We start from the raw sequence: 23,306 nt of genomic DNA, 5'->3' as shown, positions 1-23,306 counted from the left end.
CATGTCCAAGGATTTTTGAAGCTGCTGCTAGCAACTTAAGACAAAGACCAGACAAATTGTAATATCACAATTATCAATGTAACAATAATATAATTTATAAACTACTAGCTGACCTTGATAACCAAACTAGATATAGATAAAATCCATCTCTTTGGGAATAGAAGTTTGGGTCTATCATAATGTAACTGTCCTCCAACAATAAAAAGTGAATAATTTTATAAAATGCATCCATTATTCATTTTGAATATGTGGAAAAATGCCGTAAGTGTGTACCCATAGCTAACATTTTGGCAACTGTCTTCAGACATCACTAACAATCTGTGTGACCATTTGACATTTTGAAAACCTTACAGTCTTAGGGATAATTTTTAACATGAACAAATACAGATGTACTCTCAACATTTCCCCTTCCTTCTTTCCTTCCTTCCTTCTTTTCTTACTTCCTTCCTTTCGCTTTTCCTCCCTCACTTCTTCCCTTACTCCTCCTTTCTTTCCTTACTTCAGTGGGGTCTCACAATGGGGGTCTCACTGTTTTGCACAGGCAGGCTTCAAATTTGTGATCCTTTGGCCTCAGCCTCCCTAGTAGCTAGGAGCTAGTTGCCACCTCCTGTTAACATTTTTTAATGGCTACCTAGTATTTCTGTTGTACGTACATATGTAATTTATTTCACACAGTTCATTTATTTCCTTTATCTTATAAGCAACACTATGGCATATAATTATATATAAGCTATGTGTAATTATCTTCTTAGGGTAAATTCCTAGAAGTAACATTAATGATTCAAAGAATATGTATCCTTTATATTTTGAAACTTGTAAATTGCACTGTGAAAGGCTGCATCAGTCTACATCACAGCCTTACCATTGTTACCAAGCTTGGGCCTTTGGGGCCCAGCACAAAGACCGCCCCCCCACCCCTTCAAGTCTCAATTCTTGCAATCATGTCAGAAAGATTTCAAACATGTTGTTTTAGTCAGCTTTTTTGCTGCTGTAACTAAGTATCTGACCAGCACAATTATGGAAGAAGAAAAGTTTATTTGAGGGCTCACAGTTTCAGAAGTCTTAGTTTATAGAAGGCCGGCTCCATTCCTAGGGGCTTGAGGTGAGGCTGAACATCATGGCAGAGTGTGTGGCAGAGGGAAGCAGCTCACATGAGATCAGGAAACAGCGACTCCACTGACAGATACAAATATGTACCCAAAGCCACACCCAATTCCCACCTCCTTCACCCACACTCTACCACTTTAGTTACCACTCAGTTAATCTCTGTCAGGGGATTCAGTCACTAATTAGGTTAAGATTCTTACAACCCAATCATTTCTCCTCTGAACCTTCTTGCATTGTCTCACACGTGAGCTTTTGGGGGCACCTCATATCTAAACTATAACACATGTTGCTCAGAGTAACAGGAATGAGTTTATTGAAGGAATAGGAAAAGGGAAAGGAGACACTCAAGGGAGAGGTGGGTCCTGTCAGAGTGGAGAGGGACCATGTGCCTCTCCAGTTTTTTTTTCTTGTTTTTTTAAATTTTTTATTTGCTCTTTTTAGATATACATGACAGTAGAGTGTGTTTTGACATTATACATACATGGAATATAACTTCCTGTTTTTGGTTCATTCTACTGTCTTTCCCCCCTTCCCTTCATTCCCTTTTGTCTAATGCAATGAACTTCTGATCTCCCCCAGTCTTGTGTGTTAGTATCTGCATATCAGAGAGAACATTCAGCTTTGGTTTTTTTGGGGACTGGCTTATTTCACTCAGCATGATTGCTTCAGTTCCATCCATTTACCTCCAAATGCCATAATTTCATTCTTCTTTGTGGCTGAATAATAATCTATTGTGTATATATGCCTCATTTTCTTCATCCATTCCTTTGTTGAAGGGCACCTAAGTTGGTTCCATAGCGGCTATAAACATTGATGTGGCTGTATCACTATAGTATGCTGATTTTAAGTTCTTTGGATATTTACCAAGAAGTGGAACAGCTAGATCAAATGGTGGTTCCATTCCAAGTTTTCTGAGGAATCTCCATACTGCTTTCCAGAGTGGTTGTACCAATTTTCAGTCCACCATCAATGTATGAATGTACCTCTTTCCCCGCATCCTTGCCAACATTTATCATTACTTGTATTCTTTTTTTTTTTTTTTTAATTTATTTTTTTACGTTTACATAGAGTAATGATGTTTCTTTTTTTTCCCTTCCCCCCCACCCCTCCCACCCTTTTCCCTTTATACAGTCCTTCTTTCCTTCATTCTTACCGCTCTCCTTAGCCTAACTCTAAACCTAACCCTAAACCTAATGCTAACCCCTCCCACCCCCATTATATGTCCTCATCCGCTTATCAGCGAGATCATTCGTCCTTTAGTTTTTTGAGATTGGCTTATCTCACTAAGCATGATATTCTCCAATTTCGACCATTTGCCTACAAATGCCATAATTTTATCATTCTTCATTGCAGAGTAATATTCCATTGTATAAATATGCCACAGTTTCTTTATCCATTCATCAACTGAAGGGCATCTAGGTTGGTTCCACAATCTGGCTATGGTGAATTGAGCAGCAATGAACATTGATGTGGCTGTATCTCTGTAGTATGCTGATTTTAAGTCCTTTGGGTATAGACCAAGTAGTGGGATAGCTGGGTCAAATGGTGTTTCCATTCCAAGCTTTCTGAGGAATCTCCACACTGCTTTCCAGAGTGGCTGCACTAATTTGCAACCCCACCAGCAATGTATGAGTGTTCCTTTTTCACCACATCCTCGCCAACACCTATTGTTGCTTGTGTTCTTGATAATCGCCATTCTAATTGGGGTGAGATGAAATCTTAGGGTAGTTTTGATTTGCATTTCTCTTATTACTAGGGATGTTGAACATTTTTTCATATATCTGTTGATTACTTGTACATCTTCTTCTGTGAAGTGTCTGTTATTACTTGTATTCTTGATAATTGCCATTCTGACTGGAGTGAGATGAAATCTTGTGGATTTCCAGTTTTATTAGGATCCCAGAAAAGTTTCCAGAGAGTCCTGTCCCAGGTCCACCTCTTGACTTCTGACTGACAGTAGGGGGACATGAGATATTCAAGTCCCCACTGCCATGACAACTCTAGGTCTTACATATTTTATGGTTAGGAGTAATTATCCTTATCTCCCTGAGTTGGGATCTGGTCTGTGAAAAGGGTCACAGAAGTCTCCCTCTTCAGGGTAACTTGGATTCCTCTTATTGATATTATTTAGGGCCTGCATTTCTCCTGCAGATTTTAACAGGTAGTTTGATAAGGAATGTGACTTAATATCCACTTAAGGCAGACAGGGTTGCAGGTAAATTTCTTCTTGGAAAAGAAAGCATGTGTGGGTTAGCACAGTAGGCCCATTTTATAGAATTATTCCTTAACCTCATGTTCCTACCACTTGAATTTGTCTGTCCCCTGTCACCAAGACTGGATTTGACAATCTTTTTAATTTCTCTGAAATGCAAAATTTTTTTGGTTGTCTTGTGAATTGCTCTTCATGCCTTCTGTCCATTTATCTCTTTGGGAGTAGTTGATTTTTCACTAGTAATAACTTTTTGTATGTTAAGAAATAGTACTTTTTCAGTTGTCCTGTGTTGCAGGCATTTTTCTTAACTTTTTTTGTTTCAGCCTCTTGAGCTGTTGCCATACTGAGTTAATTTATGTTCACATTTTTTGTGGTGTTCTTAGAAAAATCTTCCCTGACTTCTCATCCTTGAGATTTTCATCCATATTTTCTTAAAAATTAAAAACAAAAACTGTATGATCCTTTTTTTCAGTGTATGAAAGTCCATAAAAGAAAGAATTTGGGGTTTTTATTTTGTGAAATTCTGTATTACCCTGAATTTGTTTGAGGAAATATGTTTTTCACTCTGAGTTTATTGATTTTATGACAGACACTTTTTTCCTATTTTTCTCTTAAGTAAAATGAATGACTAGATTCGTGCCATCAATCCAGAAACCAGGTCTGCCATAAAACATGGTCATTTGTGCTGGACAATTTAGAAAGCGTTATAAATGTGTTCATTTCTTTCTTTTCTTTGTGGCTTAAAAGCCTTTCTCTCAGACTGCAGCTTTGTTTGCTCTAGTGACTGTCAGGTATAGTGTTCAAAAATTTCTGCAGTGTAATTAATTTTCTTAATAATTGAGATTTAAGTTTTGGAAGACCTCTTTGACAACTTTCTACCCTTTATTCACTTGAATAATCATTAAAATATTATAAGTAGTCATACTATCCTTTAGTGGAGAATTGTTTTTAATACCCAGTTTTCTTGGTTTGGTTTGGTTTGGTACTAAGTATTGAACCCAGAGATGCTTTATCACTGAGCTACATCCGGAGCCTTTTGCTTAGGGCCTCCCTAAGTTGCTGAGGCTGGTCTTGAATTTGCAATCCTCCTGTCTCCGCCTCCTGAGTTGCTGGGATTATGGTTGTGCACCACAATGTATGACTCTAAAATTGATTAAAAAAAAGAGAGAGAGAAATGGTTTATTTGTGTAATAAAATATTATGCAGCCATTAAAAGCTATAACCCAAAACAAGGGAGGGTGAGGAGGGAAATAATAGAAATCCATTGGATTAGACAAAGTGGGGGAATGAAGGGAAAGGAGAGGGGAAGGGAATAGGAAGGACAGTAGAATGAATCACATAACTTTCCTACCCTTGTATTTGAATACACAACCAGGGTAACTCTGCTTTGTATACAACCACAAGAATGGGATTCTAAATAGAATAAGTTATACTCTATGTGTGTGTAGTCTGCTATCATGTATAACTAAAAAGAACAAATTTTAAAAATATTAAAAATAAATAAAAGATACTGGGAGAAGAAAAATAAAAATATCTGCTGACATGAAAAGATATTTTTAGAACATTATCACATTGGGGGAAGTACATAGTATATGCCACACAAATCATTTAAAATTTTAATTGTGAATATAAAATACATTCAAATTTGAGGTTCTTTGTTTATCAGTTTTTGTGCAAAGATTGTGATTATTGCTAAGTGGATGACACAGGTGTTCTTTATTTTCTTTTTAATAACTTCTTCTATTGTGATCATATATGTGTTTTTGTAACAAAAAAACTTATCAAAAATTTTTCATGAAGGATGAACACAGGCATATATAAAACCTTAAAATTTTTATTTTATTAAAAATAAGAGTCAATATTTTTAATATACTGTTACCTAATTGTACATGGGCTAAACAATTTTTACCTATTGAATTTGGACTTCTTTAGTTGCCCTTTGTTGTGTAGCTATTAGGGAAACATTTGTCATATATTAATTAATTCAATAGACATTTATTAACAACTTTCTGTCCCAGGCAACTGATGGTCATAGAAACCAGAAGGCAGGAAAGATGGTACTGGGAGAGAAGAAAGGATTCTGTGGCTGGCCGCAGCAGTAGCCAGTGGTCTCATGCATACCTGTGCCACCAGTAGGGCTGTGTGCCCTCTTGCCTAGTGGAGGCCATGGAAAAATGTTTTGAGTAAATTCAAACTCTCCTTACTTTGGGGGCTTCTAACTGTAGACAGTTCCTGACTCACAATGGTTCTTTATGATTGTACAAAAACAGTGCATATTCAGTAGAAAAGGTACTTCATATTTTGACTTTTGATCTTTTCCCAGGCTAGTGAAACGTAGTATATTACTCTCATTTGATACTGGGCAGTGTCTACAAATGGCAGTTCCCAGCCAGCCCCATAATCATGAAGGAAAACAACTAATGTTCTACAGTATTGTGCTGCTAGACTGAGAAGACTGCTAGTTTAGGTGATTAAATGTACTTTCTACTTAGGATATTTTTAATTATGGGTTTATCAGGATGTAACCCTATCAGAAGTGAAGAGCATCTATAGTCTGAAGTGACCCCTGGTCCCCTCTTGACTTTTAAATTTTTGTTAAAGTGGGGCTAGGAATGTAGCACTTGCCTAGCATGCCTGAGACCCAGCATTAAAAAAATTATGTAAAAATTTTATTAAAGTTTTAGTGGATTTATTCTTACCCATTTGTATGGTGACTACATATTTATCTTGTGATCTTTCAAAGGTAAAGCAGTTCATGCTTTATCTCTTTGGAGGGGTTTGTCATGTATCAATTGCCTTGCAAACTCAATTTTCTGGTAAAGCCAGGAGGAGTTATAATTTGTAAGTTATTTGACATTTTCATCGTTAGGGTGGAAGCCCCCCCTTTTTTTTTTCTTCTTTCAGTTTTCTACATCCTGTCCTCATGTGTACCACCAGGCCCTAGGCACCATGAGATTTTTAGGAGATTTTAAACATTTATAAAGAGTTGGATTTCTTAAGATAAATTTGCTTTTTATTATTCTTATTGTATTATAGTCAGAAAATTATAGAATATTCTACTTTTGGGAATTTTTTCACCTTCTCTGTGTGACCTAATATAGTTAATTATTACAGATGTGTTGACACTGAAAAGGTGTCTCTGAAGGTATAGAGCTTACTCCATGCCTGTAAAATTCTATACCTCAGCCAGATGTGGTGGCACACACCTGTAATCCCAGCTACTGGGAGACTGAGATAGGAAGATCGCAAGTTTGAGGTGAACCTAGGCAACTTAATGGTACCCTGTCTCAAAATAAATATAATAAATAGGGGTTGGGGGTGTAGCCCAATGGTAGAGTCCTTGCTTAGCATGTGTGAGGGACTGGGTTCAATCCCCAGTAAGGGTACAGGGGGAGGATTCTATACTTAACACCTGAGACTTTTCATCCTTCTGATTTTATCTGCTTGCTTCATGAAGACACTGAATAGTGCTTTAAAGTTCTTTGTTCTATTGTGATTTTGTCAATTTCTTCTTGCCTTCCCTTCATTGTTTAATTTTTGCTATATTCACAGAATTTTACCTGATAGTGAGATTTTATACTGTTGGCCATTTTTCTCTATCTGTTCTTTGTTTTTGTTTTGAGCAGTGCTAGAGACTAAACCCAGGTACTAAGCCTATGCTTTACCACAGAGCTATACATTACCAGCTCTTAAAGGTATCTTAAAGCTGTAGTTCTATGCATATTCTTTTCTATTCCCATTTCCTACCTTCGGTGCCTAAAAGTGACTTGCAAATAAAATCTCTTCAACTATTTTTTTTTTTTCGGTGCTGGGGATTGAACCCAGGGCCTTGTGCTTGCAAGATAAGCACTCTACCAACTGAGCTATCTCCCCAGCCCTAACTAATTTCTTTTTAATAGATTTTTTAGCAGCCTCTGTATGCCTTTTATTAATCTAAGACTTTAGATTTATTCTTTTGTAACCACCTGTCTGTATGCAACTATTTCCTTCTGTTCCTGTAAGACTCTGCTCTGGCGTTATCTGCCCCAGAAAGAGCCCTTTCCCCCCTCCAAAAAGTTATGAATCAGGATTGTTTCCATTAAAAGAGAACTAATGTAGTTTATTTCTTCTGCCTAGAAGGGGATTAATGGCCAGTTCACTAAGAAAGGCAAGATGGAGTTGCCCTCAGGGATGATCCTGGGATTAGGTGCTCCCTGTCTTCAGTGCATGTGTTGTTTCCTCTCCTGCCTGCTCTTCTCAGTGTGATGGCCTCATTATCTTCTGTTTCCATCAATTTTTTCTGCATAACAGGAACCAGGACCAAAGAGTTCCAGGCTTACAGCGCTACTGTTGAGTGGCCAAGACGAAGAAGGACTCCTTGGTTTAAAAATTCCATGGAAGTACTCTAATTGGACCAACTTGGATACCTACCTTCCCATCACTGGGACCAAATTATCATTTCCCAAACTCAGTAAATACTTGATACATCCCTAATGAAATTGAGAAAATTTTCAGTTGGTGTTCATGACATTTATATTAAGTGAAGAGTTTCTGAGATTTAGAAACTTGATATATAAATTTCTTTCTGACCTAGTTTCCATTTATATCAAACCTACATATGTCTTTACTAATTACTTTGCTATTTTAGAATCAAGATAGATAAACTGCAAAAACAGAACAAAACATTATTAATCTGGAACCTGAAACAATAGTAATGAGGCATTTTTTGCTATCCTGTGGTTGGCCTGGCCTAGCCCATTTACTGGGGTTGGTGGGAGGCATGGAAATGGAGGTGCAGAAGAGCTGACAGAAAATTGAAGAAAGAATTGTGCTCCAGGTTACCTCACTTTGCCTACTACATGTTCTTTGGCACTTTGCTTCCTTACACCAGAACAAATCATCCTCTCCATTTCTCTCCCAGCCTTGCTTGAATAGGAATACTCCTTCTTAACATTTCTGTGTTGTCCTCTTTATGGACGCAGTTCTTAGGTTAGGACCTTGTATGATAATGTTCATTCAGAAATGTCTGGAGTAAGTGAATACTTGTTATCAGCACCTCAGAGATGGTGCTGAGGTAATGGAACTGGGAAATGACTTCAGGAATTTTCTTTTTACTGTCCAGGAGTTGATGATCATTAAGTATAAGAATCACTGCATTTTTCTCATTTTATTTGCATAATTACCTTTTAGTTTGTAGCTGCATGTTCAAGAATTTGTAAACCAAGGTTTGTAGACAGGCTAACAAACCTAAAAAGAGAGCTGATGTCAGAACTAATATTTAATCTTCCTCAAAGACCATAGTGTGTTCACTATTGTTTTTGTTGTCAATATTATTATTAGTTCAGAACATGTTGAGTGTATTCTGTGTTCTAGGAATTAAACTAAGTACATTTTTTACCTACATATAAGAATAGCCTATTAGGAAGGTTTTATTTTTATTTTTATTGGTGAGACAACCAAGACAGAGAGACAAGTAATTACCTTAAAGTTCACAGACACTAAGTGCCAGTGCCAGGATTCAAGCCAGAATTGAAGCCAATGTATATGCTTTTATTTTTTAAACTGTGTTGGGTCTAGATATAGGAGTTGGAGAGTGTATTTAAAGTGGGTGAAAGACCCAACAGTTGAGCCCTCCCCCCGCCCCAGTTGCCTTTTTTCACCAAAAGGACTTTTTATTTATGACTTTTTTAAAAATCTGAATTTTAGATAGGTTCTTGGACTGGTGGTTCTTATCCATAGGTTCATCCAACTTTAGTGTTTGTCTCATCCCCAGTACCCTTTCCAGAACTACTACTTACACCATGAAGCTCATGAGTTTTCCCAATTCAAACTTGAATTTCTTCAGCATTTTTACTTTTCTAATGAAGGTATCATAAAAAAAGATAAATAGATTGGCAAGCCTTTCATATGTCTTTTCCAATGCTGTCTGGAACCAGTATATTGACCACTTCTTTCAAATCATTTGTCTGTACCTCCTGAGTCATGATTTCCATCATCTTCTATATTTGGCAAACTGTTAAGCCATAAGAGGTCTTCCATATCTGATTGTTGCTTTTTTTAGTAAAACAAACATAGAATAGATGCAGCAAATAACCAGTAATAGTCTTGACATCAACATGAGCTTCAGTCTTGGTCTGCTGTATTTTGCCATGGAACACATTTTGTCTTGGATAAGATCCCTGGCATAGAAGGTAGGCAGTTTTTGCCCTGAACGTCTTCAGTAACTAGCTTGAATTTCTTAAGTGCAATTTCATCATTCCGCACATCAGCAAAATTCACCACAAACACACAGTCCTTAAGACCATCAGATGCAATTTCAGTTCCTTGAGTCTTTATAACAAATGTTTTCTCAATATTTCTTATGTTGAACATAGCCAGTACTTTCACACCATACCAACATTTCTTAAAAAATAATCGACCCCTTTCTTCTAGGGTTCCTTCTTGCTGCCTTAGGCTCTTGTTCTTACCTATCTCTATTGTGCTGCTCAGAGAGCCAAAAGATAACATTGAGCCTTTAAAACCTGCATAATAGGAGAAGGGAATAGGACAAGTCAAAATTAAGAAGAGTAGCCAGAGGACAAGAGCATCGGAAGAATAGGAGTTGGCCTAGAAAAGTGCTGTGTTGTGGGAACAACAAGCAGGTGCCTTAGGCTGGTGAGCACTGCTTGGGTTTTCAGGGAAACCAGTGGTGTGAGAGCTCACAAAAGACCTTGGGTTCACTAGAAGGGCATGAGTAGTGCTTTCAAGTCTGTACTGTTTGAGCCTCTTCGCCAAAATGCATTCAAATAATGTAGTAAACAGTGTAAGGAAGTTCTTGTAACTGACATGTGGTAACGTCTGCTTGGCTTTGGGCAGAATAATGTGTCGTGGCAGCATGGAAGCAGAAGGGTGAGGGCATAAGGCCCTTGAGTCACACTGCAGGGATTTAAGTCTCAGCTCCACCACATTCTGACATAGGTGACCTCAGATAAATTACTTGACCTGTTGGCACCTATTATTTTCAAAACAAATAATACTAATGATTACCTCATTCGGTTTCTATAAGGATTAAATGAGTTAATCCTTATAAGTTGGTGCTTATAAAGCTCCCAGACCAGTGTTCACATTATGTCAGAGCTCAGAGTGAGCAGGTATTACTAATATTATGTGCTGGTGGCCTCAAATAACACCTGTGGTATAGTATCCGTCATTTTTCCCATTTTCTGTTTGACTCATTTGTTGCAACAGGACACTATAAATTTTTTTTTTAGGTTATTTACATTTATTTGTATTTTCTTCATAGCTTAGCATTGATGCCAAAATGAAAATTAAAACCAAGCTCCCCACAGGTTAATTTAAGTGATTATTTTGGCACCTAGATGTACTTGAAGTTAGAATTTCATGCTTTTATGTCAGACTTGGAATCAGTCCATGTACATTATTAGATTTGTGATTTATTCTTATCTAACATTAGGTAGAAGAGAGTTCATTTAAATCATGAAGCATAATTCTCTAGATTTACAAAGATCTTGGGAATATGAGAGAGTGAGGTCTGTGTATTGTGTTGTTTAAATGAGCTTTTGCCAGTGACTACTGACGTATCTAGGGTTGAGATTAATTTATCTTCCTGAAAATTTCCTTTGTGTGTTTATAATCTAACATCTAATGATAGATAGAGAAAAATTCTAATAGTGATTATGGAATCTTAAACTCTGAAAGAGTCTTTAGAGATCATCTGATTCAAGTGCTTTATTGTATGGCTGAGAAAAATGAGGCCAAGAGGGTTAAGCAACTGGCTAGAGAGAGCTAGCAGAGGATGTGAACTAACTTTGAATCTTCTGTCTCCCAGTTCTAACTAGTCTAACTTGTACTTATGAACTCAAACAGAAATGGATGTGAAATAAAAAATGTCAGGCTTGGGACTAGGGATATAACTCAGAGGTATAGTGCTTGCCTAGCATGCCCGATGCCCTGAGTTCAATATCCCCAGCACCAAAAATTTAAAAAAAAAAAAAAAAAAAAAAAAAAAGAGTTTAGGGTGGGGGAGAATGTGCAAAATTCATTTTACTTCTTTCTTTTATTAGGATCTAATCTCTTTTTGGTAATTCTGTCAAACTTGACTTCACAAGCCTATCCACAGTGGCAAAATGACCTGTGGAGCACTTTTTAGTATAAATTCTAAAAGGAAACAAATTTTAAATGTTTTATGAATATTTCATTTTCACAGATGACAAATAACCAGTAATCTAATAGGAAATGGCCCAAAAGGAACTTTTCTTCAAGTCTTTTTTTTCTTTTTTATTTAATAGGAAGCACTTAAAACCAAATTTTTATTCTCTCTGAAAGGGAAAAGATTATATATCTCTTGGTAGAGAAAGATGACAGTTCACTAGTTTCCATTTTTATATGTAGTTTAGGGTTAATTAGAAATGTTTTAAAATTGGGTAGTGTAGCTTTAATGTATGCATAAGTTGGTTGAGCAGTTTTAATTAAAATTTACCAATTTCAGCCCTCTGAGATTAATGAGATCTAGTCATTGATACCTCCCAAGATATGGAATCTCAATAAATATTAGTTGGGAAATCAGGACATACACTGAATATATTTTAAAATCTCATCTGTATTATAATATAGATTCTTTCCCAAATCTGGAGAATACTTGACTATGCCAAATTTTCCTAGCTTACCTTGAAACATTTTTCCCTTCATAACTTTTTTAACTATTTAAAAATGCTTTCAAATTTATAAAGAGTAAAAATAATATACCTATTTCTGTGTATGTAATACCTATACACCTGCACACAATTTTTTTCCTGAACCATTTGATCTAAGTTACATACATTGTGCCCTCTTTCCTGACTATATCAATGTGTATTTCCTAAGGGAATAGGGGGAAAAAAAACCTCTTAAACACATCAGTTATTAAAACCATAAGTGTACATTAGTACCTTTATCTACTCTTTATATTTTCATGTCAGATGACCCAATAAAGCTCTTTTCTAGTCTTTTCCCCTCCAACAGAGTCTAGGCTCAGCTACATCATTTAGTCATTTAGTTGCCACATATTTTAGACTTGTTTTGAATTTATGGTATTTCCAAAACAGCCTTTGTCTTTTATGACATCAACATATTTGAAGAATACAACATTCTTTGAGTTTACTGTTTTCCTCATGATGTGGTTGAGATAATATATTCTCAGTCAGAACCACTGCATCAGTGATGATGTCTTGAAGCATTCGAGGGCATCACACACAATTGTTGATTCTTATTTTGATCACCCAGCATTGCCTGGTTTCTCTACTGCATAGTTCCTGAGGTTTTTGTTTGTTTGTTTGTTTGTTTTCCCTTGTAACTAGTAAGCAGTCTGTGGGAAGACACTGTAACACAAAATTTTCCTTTGACTTTACATCTGTAAATGATTGTTGCCTGATCAAGTCTTAACCATAGTTGATTGCATAGAGAAGTTGTTCCTGTTATGGTGCTCCCTCCTTTATGCATCTAATAGGTATTTATCAAGGGTACACATTTTTAATAGTTTGTAATTAATTGATTGTTGTACTTAGTATTTTGGTGCTCAGCCTCCAGATTTGGGTAATGGGAGCTCCTTCAAACTGGTTCCCATTTCCTTATGATAAGTTCCCACCAATTTTTCTTTCATCTTTTTTTTTTTTTTTTTTTAGCATTACTTTACCTTCTGGTATAACAGAATGTTCTGGGCTCATCTTGTATCTTTCCTGTCCCAACCATGGAATCAGGCATTTCCGTAAGGAGTCTATTCCTTTTAGAAGGACTGGAATTATAGACCACCATCCGTGTACTCAGTGTGCCCAGTGCTACTAGAGTGTCAGTTTTTGCCCCATATAGCCAACAGAACTAGAAAATGTGTGTATGAACACACTCACAAATATGTATCTAATTTAGACATCATGAACACACACCATTGTCTTTCTATTTCTTTCTCTTTTTTTGAACTGGAGATTAGACTCAGGGGCACTTTACCACTAAGCCACATCCCCAGCCCTTTTTATTTTGAGATAGTGCCTTGATAAATGACTGAGGCTGACTTTGAACTTGTGATATTCCTGCCTCAGCCTCCTAAGCTGTTGGGATTACAGGTGTGCGCCACTGTGTGCTCCACTGTCTTTCATTTTTATCCATCCCCATGGAGTTATTTTTTGTCTTCCCTCATTTTATGTCTGTGTGTCCATTCTCTCATAGTAAGACTCTGAGCCCCCAGTAGCATCAACTTATTTATTCTTTTGCTTAGTCCTCTAATATACTTAAAAATAGTCTCAGAATTGCTTTATATGTAATTACTGTAATAAACATTCCTAGCAAAAAGAGTTGGGAATTTGTTTGCAGTTCTTTCCTAAAAATATGGCTAAGACCAAGGGTGATCAATCACATAACCATCTTCATAATTTCTTTCAGTTATTTTTTTCTTTTCTTTTTTCTTTCTCTTCAGTGTAGTTATTCACTTGAACTAAAAGTAGGCTTACTTGTTTTATTTTACTTTCAATTGTAGGTTCCTCCCCATTTCCATTATATTGTTAATGTTGAATATGTAGACTATTAGCATGCCGTCAAAATCAAAACAATAAAAAGATATCCTCTGTAATGTTTTTTAAATATTTTTAATTGTAGATGGACATGGTATCTTTATTTTATTTATTTACTTTTATGTGGTGCTGAAGATTGAACCTAGTGCCTCATATATGCAGGGCAAGTGCTCCACCACTGAGCTACAACCCCAGCCCCTCCATGTTTTAATTTGACCCCCACCTTCTCTTTTACGAAATGAAAGACATACAACTAGCAAAAGGGCACTTATTGTAACCATATTCAGTTTCATTGTTATTCAAATAAATTCTTCCTATGGAGATTAAGATTATAAAGGAACTTAATTTTTGCTGACATTTTCAGGCTCATTGATTTGTAGCTTTGACTCTTGAAGATGGTAGCTCTCAGTTGTTTTCCTATTCCAACATACCAGAGAGTTACTGCCCAACATCTTTAGTAACACTGACTCCTGACTCCATGCTGCAGGAACGTTGGCAGTAGAAGCATAGAGGGATACAGTTTGGGAATGCTTGCTGTGGCTGCTGTGGCATCCATGAGAGAATTGGAACCTCCAGATATGCCTGTGATACAAAAGACCAGTGACTGTGTAATAAGACTGAATTATGAAATCAAGCAAGCAAACAAAAATTTTAGTTCTGAATTAAAAGAAGTGGATATAAATACCACGTCAGTGCCTTGATTTGTGATTTCAGATGCACTTTCCTTTATTTATGATCCAGAGAAGGTGCCTGTGTTGAAATCCTACCTCAATGATATTCTTAGCAGCATTTCTGAAAAATCACACAACTAGGTGATTTATGCCCATTTTATACGCATTATGCCTAGTAATAACGTGTATTTGATTTATAAATCTTTAATCTGAGATGAAGCTATGACGTACCAGCTACAAGTTAGCTGGTTGAAAGAGTTAAAGGTAACTTAATTGGAAGAGTCATAATACAGCTATATCTTTTCTCTTTGCTACAGCTTTAATACAGATACTGGCAGCTGCAGCAGCTGAACGAGATGTGGTTTATTTTACCTTTGGGGACTCAGAATTGATGAGAGACATTTATAGTATGCACACTTGCCTTACTGAGAGGAAACTGACTGTTGGTAAGTAGGATATAGACTTAATACTTAATATCTCAATGGATTATACACCATCTAGGAGGAACACTTGCTAAATCTGGATGGATCACAGTGGATAAGAAGAAACAAGTGCATCACTTCAAGGGGGTATCTCTTAAAGAGACAGCATTTGTAGTTTATTTTTCTGACATATCTTGAATAGGTATGTCAACTTATTAAGAGTAAAATCAAGAAACTATAGAGTTATTTTCCATTTTTATTTTTGTGTGTATAGAAAACTAAAAGGGGAACTGGAGCGTAGCTCAGTGGTAGAGTATGTGCTTACCATTCAAAAGACCCTAGGTTCAATCTCCAGTACCAAAAAATTTAAAAAGCAAAGAGAAAAAAAAAAGGTAGAAGACACATGAAAGTAAATTCAAACCTAAGAAGCCTCAACCTGTGGTATTATCAGATACGGAGCATGTTCATCCAGTGTGATTGCTACCTTAGGAGCTGAATGTACAACTACGGTTACCATGAATTCCCACAACACCATGTGGACAATTTACCATATGTAGCCTGATGTTATCATGATCTAAGTAGTTTCTTTAAAGTATTTATAAAATTTTTAAATTTATTCCAGGAATTTCTAAACATAAGAAATTCATATTGTAGTTTCGAAAACCAAATCTGAGCATGGCTCTTTAGATTATGACAGAACTCTAGTGTTCTTTTGAAATTTTTTTCCATCTACATACTTTAATATGCAAATTGTTCTGACCATTACCCTCCAGGAGATGTGTATAAGCTATTGCTACGATACTACAATGAAGAATGCAGAAACTGTTCCACCCCTGGACCAGACATCAAGCTTTATCCATTCATATACCATGCTGTTGAGTCCTGTGCAGAGACTGTCGACCAGCCAGGACAAAAGACAGGGACTTGAGAAGCCAAGTGAACAGAATCCCACTGCTCAGAGACATCCTGTTTGAATTGTCAGGTGTAATATATAAAATGACTTAAGTTAATATAAGTGTGTATATAATCTACATTTGTAGTCAAGGATGTGATCCCTTCTAAACATATGCAATTGTCAGTTTGTACATTTAAGCTTCCTCCATCCTGACTTATGCAGTCTTGGATTGTTTATCTTTCCATTTTCTTCTGTTTCAGTTTTCATTCTTTGATTTGTCTTTCTTTTGCCCATCAGATTTCTTGTAAAAATCTCCATGAAAGGCTGTGCTCAGCTGTCAGGTCTCTCTCTTCGTGGATGTGTATTATACAAATTCTTTCTGCAGCTAGCAGGTGCCAGTGAGCCTGGGAAAAAGTCAAAATTCAGGAATCTTTGTAACAGAATTTGCTACAAATCTCCCTGTGAGCCTTTCATCCCAACACTAACAAACTTACATTGTTTGAATTTTTGAAGATTAATGATTGTTTTTTTCATACATGTTACATAGTGCACATATCCTATGTTGTTCCTTATTTAAGACAGAATAATTTCCAGAAGTTGTTCTTTTAATACATCAGCTTTTATCTATATGGTTTGTCTTTTTTCTCCTGATCAGTTTTTATTGACACTATTTCTAGAAACTGACCAAGATGAAAGGCAATGTAGAATAAAAGAGTTTCCCTCATATGGTGTGATGAAAACAGATTCAAGAGAGTAGAAGGGGGTTTTGTTTGTTTGTTTCTTAAGTTTTTTTTTTTTTTTTTTAATTAGGATCAATGTTTGTTCTGTGGTGCTTGAGGCATATTCATATAACCAAAGTTTGGGAACTAGAAACTTCATGCTAATTTGTACATATTGAAGTTTCTGTGGTATTCAAAGGTTATATAGTTAATAATTTTTCATTAATAAATCATTTGTCAAAAACTCCCATATCATCTATATTTTATATATTATATACACATGATCTTTAGGTGTTTCTATGTGGAATACATAAAATCCAAATAAAACTGGGGAAAATGATTAGTTTTAAGCTTTATCAGGGCTGTGTTTAAAATCATAGTTCACAATTTTGTTCTTTAAAAAGTGGTAACAAACATAAATAATGATGTCTTTAGAAGATTAAACTGAAAACCAAAGTCAGTCTTCTGCTGAGGAGAGTTTAATCTCAAAAGCACTTATTTTGATTTCCAAAATAGTCCTAAACTACAGTGTTGTTCTGGTTTACAGTCAGTTATCAGGAAAAACCCATGGAGATCAAATTCTATTATAATAAGCTTCAGTAGATGACCTTAACTCCTGTTATCAGTACTAGAAGGAAAAAATTAAGGCCTGGGCCAGTAACTCCTCCTCCTCCTTCTTTCTTCTTTGTTTGTTTGTTTGGAAACAGGTCTCAGACTGGTCTTAAACTCAAGATCATCTTGCCTTAGCCTCCTGAGAGCTGGGATTACAAGTGTATAACTCTTTATGTTTGTATAGAGATTGATAAGATAATAGGATTTGGCACCTGATGGCAAACACTTGTCATTGATGAAGCTGTTTATCATGTAACTAAGATTTTTAATCATCTCCTAGATTTGAAGGTGTCTGACTCTATTTCTGCTGATACTGAAGTCTCTTTCCCAACCTAATCTGTGCTTTGATTAAGCATTTATGGTTATATTTCCTTTCCTCATTTTTCTATCCTTATACTCTTCTCCTCTTAGTCCTATAAGCAAGCAGTTGTTTAAAGTGTTTTCATGAACAGTGTTTTCTGGTTCTTGTAGTAGAGAAATTATGGATCCAGGTTAGAAGACCACCCAGCTCAGTATTCCAGAACGTAGAAGCAGATATTTAGCTCTTGGTACTGTATAGGGGTAGTGATGGGGCCATCTACTAACTGCTTTGCCTCTCTTGCTGTTAAGAGGTTTCCAAAAATGAAAACTGACCAGTTCTTTATCCCAGTATGCCCTGACAGTGGGGCAACTTAATCAGAGGGAACATAACAGAGTGCATGCCAGACTTTTTGATGGGGGAAGAAAGTACAACAAATGTAATTACTTTGTTGTTAAGGGTCATCTGCAAAAAGGAAGAAATTAATGTCTCCTTAACATTTGTATCTATTCTGAGATGTTTAACAATTATCGTTTTACTCTCTTTTATACAGGGTTTATTGTTTTCATTTGTTACTTCTTTTTTCATCTAGAAATCTTAGGTTTTTAATAAAGCTTACTTTTCAATTTTTAACTAACTTACTCAGATCTATAATAGCAGTTTAACAAAACAATGTTTAGTAATGGAAAGGACATGAGATTTCTAATTCAGGAAAATTGGGTTCAAATGCTGGCCGTATGTTTAGTTAATATTTTAACCTTGTTTAAATAAATTGATATCTCGCCTAACTTAGGTAGAAAATGGACTAATAGCACCTACTGGGAAATAAAACAGTAACACTGAACACATACTTTGAACACACAATTGTGTTCAAAAATACCACAGTTGACCAGGAAACATAATGGAGTACCTATTGTATGTTAACCACTCTACTAATTGTTCTACATATTTTAGTCTATTTTTCCAGCGAGTAACAGATGCCCAGAAGTTAGGGGATGTAGAACAAGCTCAACCTGAAGGAATTCATATGGAAAAGGGACCTACTCTGTCATCTGTGGGGATCTAATACAGAAAAGGCCCTGACACCCTTGTTATCTCGCAAGGTCCTGGTACAAGTTAAATATCCCTTATTGAAATACTTGGGACCAGAAGAGGTTTGGATTCTAGATTTGTTTTCAGATTTTGGAATATTTGTGTACAAAATGAGATGACTTTGGAATGAGGCCCAAGTCTAAATGCAAAATTTATTTACGTTTCATATATACACATGACCTGACAGTCAATCTTACACATTTTTCGTGCACCTTCACTTTGGGGCTTGTCACAAAAAGTCATATGTGGCATTTACCACTTGGGGTGTCGTGTCAGTACTGAGAAAGTTTCAGATTTTGGAGCATTTGAGATTTCCAATTTTCACATTAGGGGTTCTTAACCTGTGTAGTTTATTCTTCATTATGAATAACTTGTTATTAGTTGGGTACATGCAGTTGTTTCCAGAAGGATTGTCTCTTGTTGCTGGTTATAGAGGCATTTAGAGAAGGCATACTCAAACCGGTATTTAAAAGGGAAATTGAAAAAGGAGATCTTACCTTAATGAGCACAGTGATTATTATGCCATGTACTTCTCTTTAGTATATATTGCTCTGGAAATCAAATGTGGTTAAGCTGTCTCACTCCAGAATATATTGAGCAAAAAGTTAGTTGGATCACATTTTTGGAAAACTTCCTCAACAGGAAGAGACATGGCTGCATAGATTTTTCACCTATGTTCTTCCCCTTTCTTCAGTCTGTGTGGCTGCATGTTCATTTTTTTTATTTTATTTTGTTTTTTAATCTGATTCAAGGAAGACAATCTCATGTAGCAACTTGTAAAGATAAGTAAAGATTGAGAGGGCCTATACTTCCTTCTCTCAAACCTCTGAATACCTCCCATCCCTTTGTTTGCAGGGAAGAACAAGTCTAGTCATTGCTGGAACATGATTAGTTCAGAATATTAATCCTGTCCTTTTTTTGGGGGAAAGGGGACATTCCAAAGTGATACTTGCTAGAACAAACAGCTAAGATCCACTGACTCACTACTGTCCTTTGTCCCAGTAGCAAAATGTCCTGAGTCCCTGCTCACCAGATACACACAGATCAATTGTACCTTCAAATGGAAGGTTTCCCAGACAAGACAGCAAAGCTGTATATGTTCATCTTGTAATTGGCTTTATTGCTCCTGACTTTATTTTAAATGTAAGATTAATGTGTCATGATGATTCTGGATTTAGGCATAAGGAGAAGTCTGTACTGATGTTTACATGATTTTGCAGGAAGAGAATAAAGAAATTTGGATCCCCTTGTCACTACCTCTTCTTTATGCAAATAGTTAAGTCATTTTTCATGTAATATTTTGTGTGCATGCTCTCAGTGAAAACATATAGTGTGTCTTAGGGATTTGGTGAACGTTTTTACATATAGATTTGCCACTCCACTTATAAAGTTGTACATAAAATTTTAGTATTTGGGGAAAGAAACACATTCACTCCAGAATTGTTAACAGCCTCAAACCAGACTCTCATCTGTCTTAAACATTTAAAGATTTTCACTATAATCTTGACTTCATGCGATTTCAGAGTATTCATTCATTGCACAGATGCCAACAAGCATTTTTTCACATTATAGCATCTCTGAAATCAAAGCACTTGTAAAAATTTCCTTTTTTTTTTTTTTAATGTTCTAATTAGGTCTACATGACAGTAGAATGCACTTTGACACATCATACATAAATGAAGTATAATTTCTTATTCTTCTGGTTGTTCATGATGTAGAATCATACTAGTCATATAGTTATATATACATAAGGTAATAATGTCTGATTTTAACATCAGTTTTTCTTAATGATACATAAAACTTAAGGTATATTTTATCATCTAAGACATCTTTTTTTTTTCAAAAATTTTTTTAGTTGTCAATGGACCTTTATTTATTTATATGTGGTGTTGAGAATCTAATCCAGTGCTTCACACAAGCTAGGCACTCTCTACCACTGAGCTATGACCCCAACCCACTAAGACATCGTACATATGAGGAAACATGGCAATTTGAGTGATAACTATATGTCAGTCTCTTTTTAGCTCTGATAGTTGTGCCCACATTAGATACTAAGTTTATACTTAGCAGAAATGAAGACAGTCCACTACAGTAAAATCCTGATTGTTATAAAATCCTATTGTATTACTTAGAGTGGTAGTCGGAAAACTTTTTATGTTGCGTTTTCTTTTTAAGGAGAGTTTCACACAAATACAAAAATAAAATAGGGTAATGAAACCCCATATATCCATCACTCATCTTCAACAGTTATCAGTTTATGATTAAATTATATTTCTACCAATTTCCCATCCCAAATTATAATGAAGTTATTCTAAAATTTATTTTGTCTATAAGCCAGTGTCTTCAACAGACATGATCACGATATCATCATGCAGACACATGTGGACACATCAAAAAAATGAGCCAAGAATGGTGGGACACGTGTAATCAGCCACTTTTGGAAGCTGAGTCTGGAGGATCAGTCGAACTCAAGAGTTTGAAGTCAGCCTAGGCAACATAGAAAGACCCTGTTTTTTTATTAAAAAAAAAAAAATATATATATACACACACACACACACACACACACACACACACATACATACACTAATTCAAGATACAGATGGGCTGGAGGTGTGGAGGTGTGACTCAGTGATAGAGCACTTGCCTAGCACAGGTGAGACACTGGGTTCAATCCTCAGTACTACATAAAAATAAAGGTATTGTGTCCATCTGTAACCTACAAAAAATTTTTAAGAGTTACTTATTCTTTCTGATGAGTATAGCTAAAACCCCTGAACATTACATATAAAACAAACAGGCCAGGTGTGGTGGTGTACACCTATAAGCCCAGTGACTTGGGAATCTGAGGCAGGATCGAAAGTTTAAGGCCAGTCTCAGCAATTTTGTGAGACTGTCAAAAAGGACTAGGGGAGTAGCTCAGTGGTAGAATGTCCTTGGGTTCAGTCCCCAGTACCAGGAAAAAAAATATATATGTGTATACACACACACACACACACACACACACACACACACAGGAAGACTGAAAGGTGAAAAGAAAAGAAGGCAGACTACTAGGGACTTTGGGAATTAAAGAAAATACAGTGATAACTTCCTTGGATTTCATATTGCCACATGTATACCATACTGGATCCTGGAGAAACCAACAATGTGAAGATACTGAGTGCAGACAAATAAAAAACCTAAGAAAAGCCTACTCCCTTTAACCAAAGACTAGGAAAGGGGCAACCTAGCACAACAAAAAACATGTAATACTGCTCTATCTTCCCAAATACCACATGCCAAAAGCACCCCCCACCATCAAATGCCAGGTATAGGACCCAGCTGTCTATCCTCTTTAGGTTGTGAAAAGGTGTTCCAACTGCCGCACTCCAAACCCCAGCAGGTGGTGAAGTAAATCTTTACCTAACACAGTGTGACAGGAAAATAATATATGGGAACACTGGACCTCCCATCTCCTAAGGGTAGCAAGACTCCAATTCCCTTACTCATTAGGTGTTGTCTGAGGAAGCTTAACAGAAAGACTTGTCACTACCACTCAACTGAGACGACTCATTTCCATTCCACCTTCCTAGCCTAGGTTATTTCAGTATAGCCTATGAACTCCACCCCTACCCAGAAGAAACAAAGATCCCCTCCCCCTAGATATCAACAGAGGCAGAAGGACCTGGATTCCATCTCCACTTGACTGAATATAATAAGGTACTGTCTCTCACCCTACTCAAAGATTGGAGTAATGTCAAGTGCTAAAGCAAGTTTTAATAAGATCTGGAGTCCCATAACTATGCAAAATATTCACATTTCAATTGAAAGTCACTTGTGCATGAACCAGAAAGACTTCAACTTGAATGACAAAAGACAACAGACAGTAACACCAAGGTGACAAAAATGTTAGAATTATCTGACAAGGGTTTTAAAGCAGCCATCATAAAAATGCTTCAAAAAACAACTTTGAACACTAAATAAATGAAAAAGACAGTCTCAGAAAGAAGATAGAAAGTCTCAACAAATAAAAGAAGAACCAAATGTAAATTTTAGAACTATGCAATACAGTAATGGGGGCGGGGGTTGCATGGGCTCAAGAGGTTGCAAGGACTGAGGAAAGAGACTGAATTTGAAGATAGAAATTAGCCAATCTGAAAAAAAAGAGTTGACTGAGTGGTGGTGGAGGGAAGCATCAACTTTTTTGAGACTGTAACACAAATCTCACCTTCATTGTAGTCCCAGAAGGAAAGGAGAAGAAGATGGGAGTTGAAATAGTATTCAAAAAAATGATTTCTAATTTTTTCCCAAATTAGCAGGGTGAGATGGCATATGTCTATAATCCCAGCTTCCAAATTTGTCAAACAAAATAAATATATAGATGAAGGAAGATGAGTGAACTCCAAAAAACACCCCTCCAGCACATACTAAAACATCACTGTCAATTTTTCTGAGAATTAAAGAAAAACAATATTGAAAGTACTGAGAAAGGACACATTATATAGAACAAACAATGCGAATGACAGTGAATTTCTTTCCAGAATTCATGAACTCCAGAAGGAAGTGACAGCACTGTATAATAACTGTCAATACAGAAATGTGCTTCAGGGAAAAAGGAGAAATAAATACATTCTTAGATAAAGGAAAGTCAAGAGAACTTGTTATCAGCAGACCTGCACACCTGATATGGTCACAGGAAATTCTTCAAACAAAGGGCATAATTAAAAAAAAAAAATCTTGGACTATGAGGGAGGAAGAACTGAAAGAGTAGAAGACATGGAT

At 36.2% G+C, this 23,306-nt stretch overlaps 1 protein-coding gene and 1 pseudogene across 3 annotated transcripts in view; one reads left to right on the top strand and one right to left on the bottom strand.

The window, feature by feature from the left end:
• Parg (poly(ADP-ribose) glycohydrolase) overlaps positions 1-19,787 on the top strand; it is a 120,734-nt gene extending 100,947 nt beyond the window's left edge. For all 3 annotated transcript variants that reach the window (XM_047552605.1, XM_047552604.1, XM_047552606.1), the window contains exons 17-18: positions 14,825-14,953; positions 15,703-19,787. In XM_047552605.1, coding sequence (XP_047408561.1) covers positions 14,825-14,953; positions 15,703-15,857 — 284 coding nt within the window. In that variant the 3' untranslated portion in view covers positions 15,858-19,787. The remainder of the gene's footprint in view (positions 1-14,824; positions 14,954-15,702) is intronic.
• LOC124984784 (40S ribosomal protein S3a-like) lies at positions 9,001-9,805 on the bottom strand (annotated as a pseudogene).
• Positions 19,788-23,306: the final 3,519 nt, after the last annotated feature.

Source organism: Sciurus carolinensis, chromosome 5 (genome assembly GCF_902686445.1).
Source record: "Sciurus carolinensis chromosome 5, mSciCar1.2, whole genome shotgun sequence".
In the NCBI taxonomy this organism is placed as follows: Eukaryota; Metazoa; Chordata; class Mammalia; order Rodentia; family Sciuridae; genus Sciurus; species Sciurus carolinensis.
This window is presented reverse-complemented; position numbering and strand designations above follow the sequence as displayed.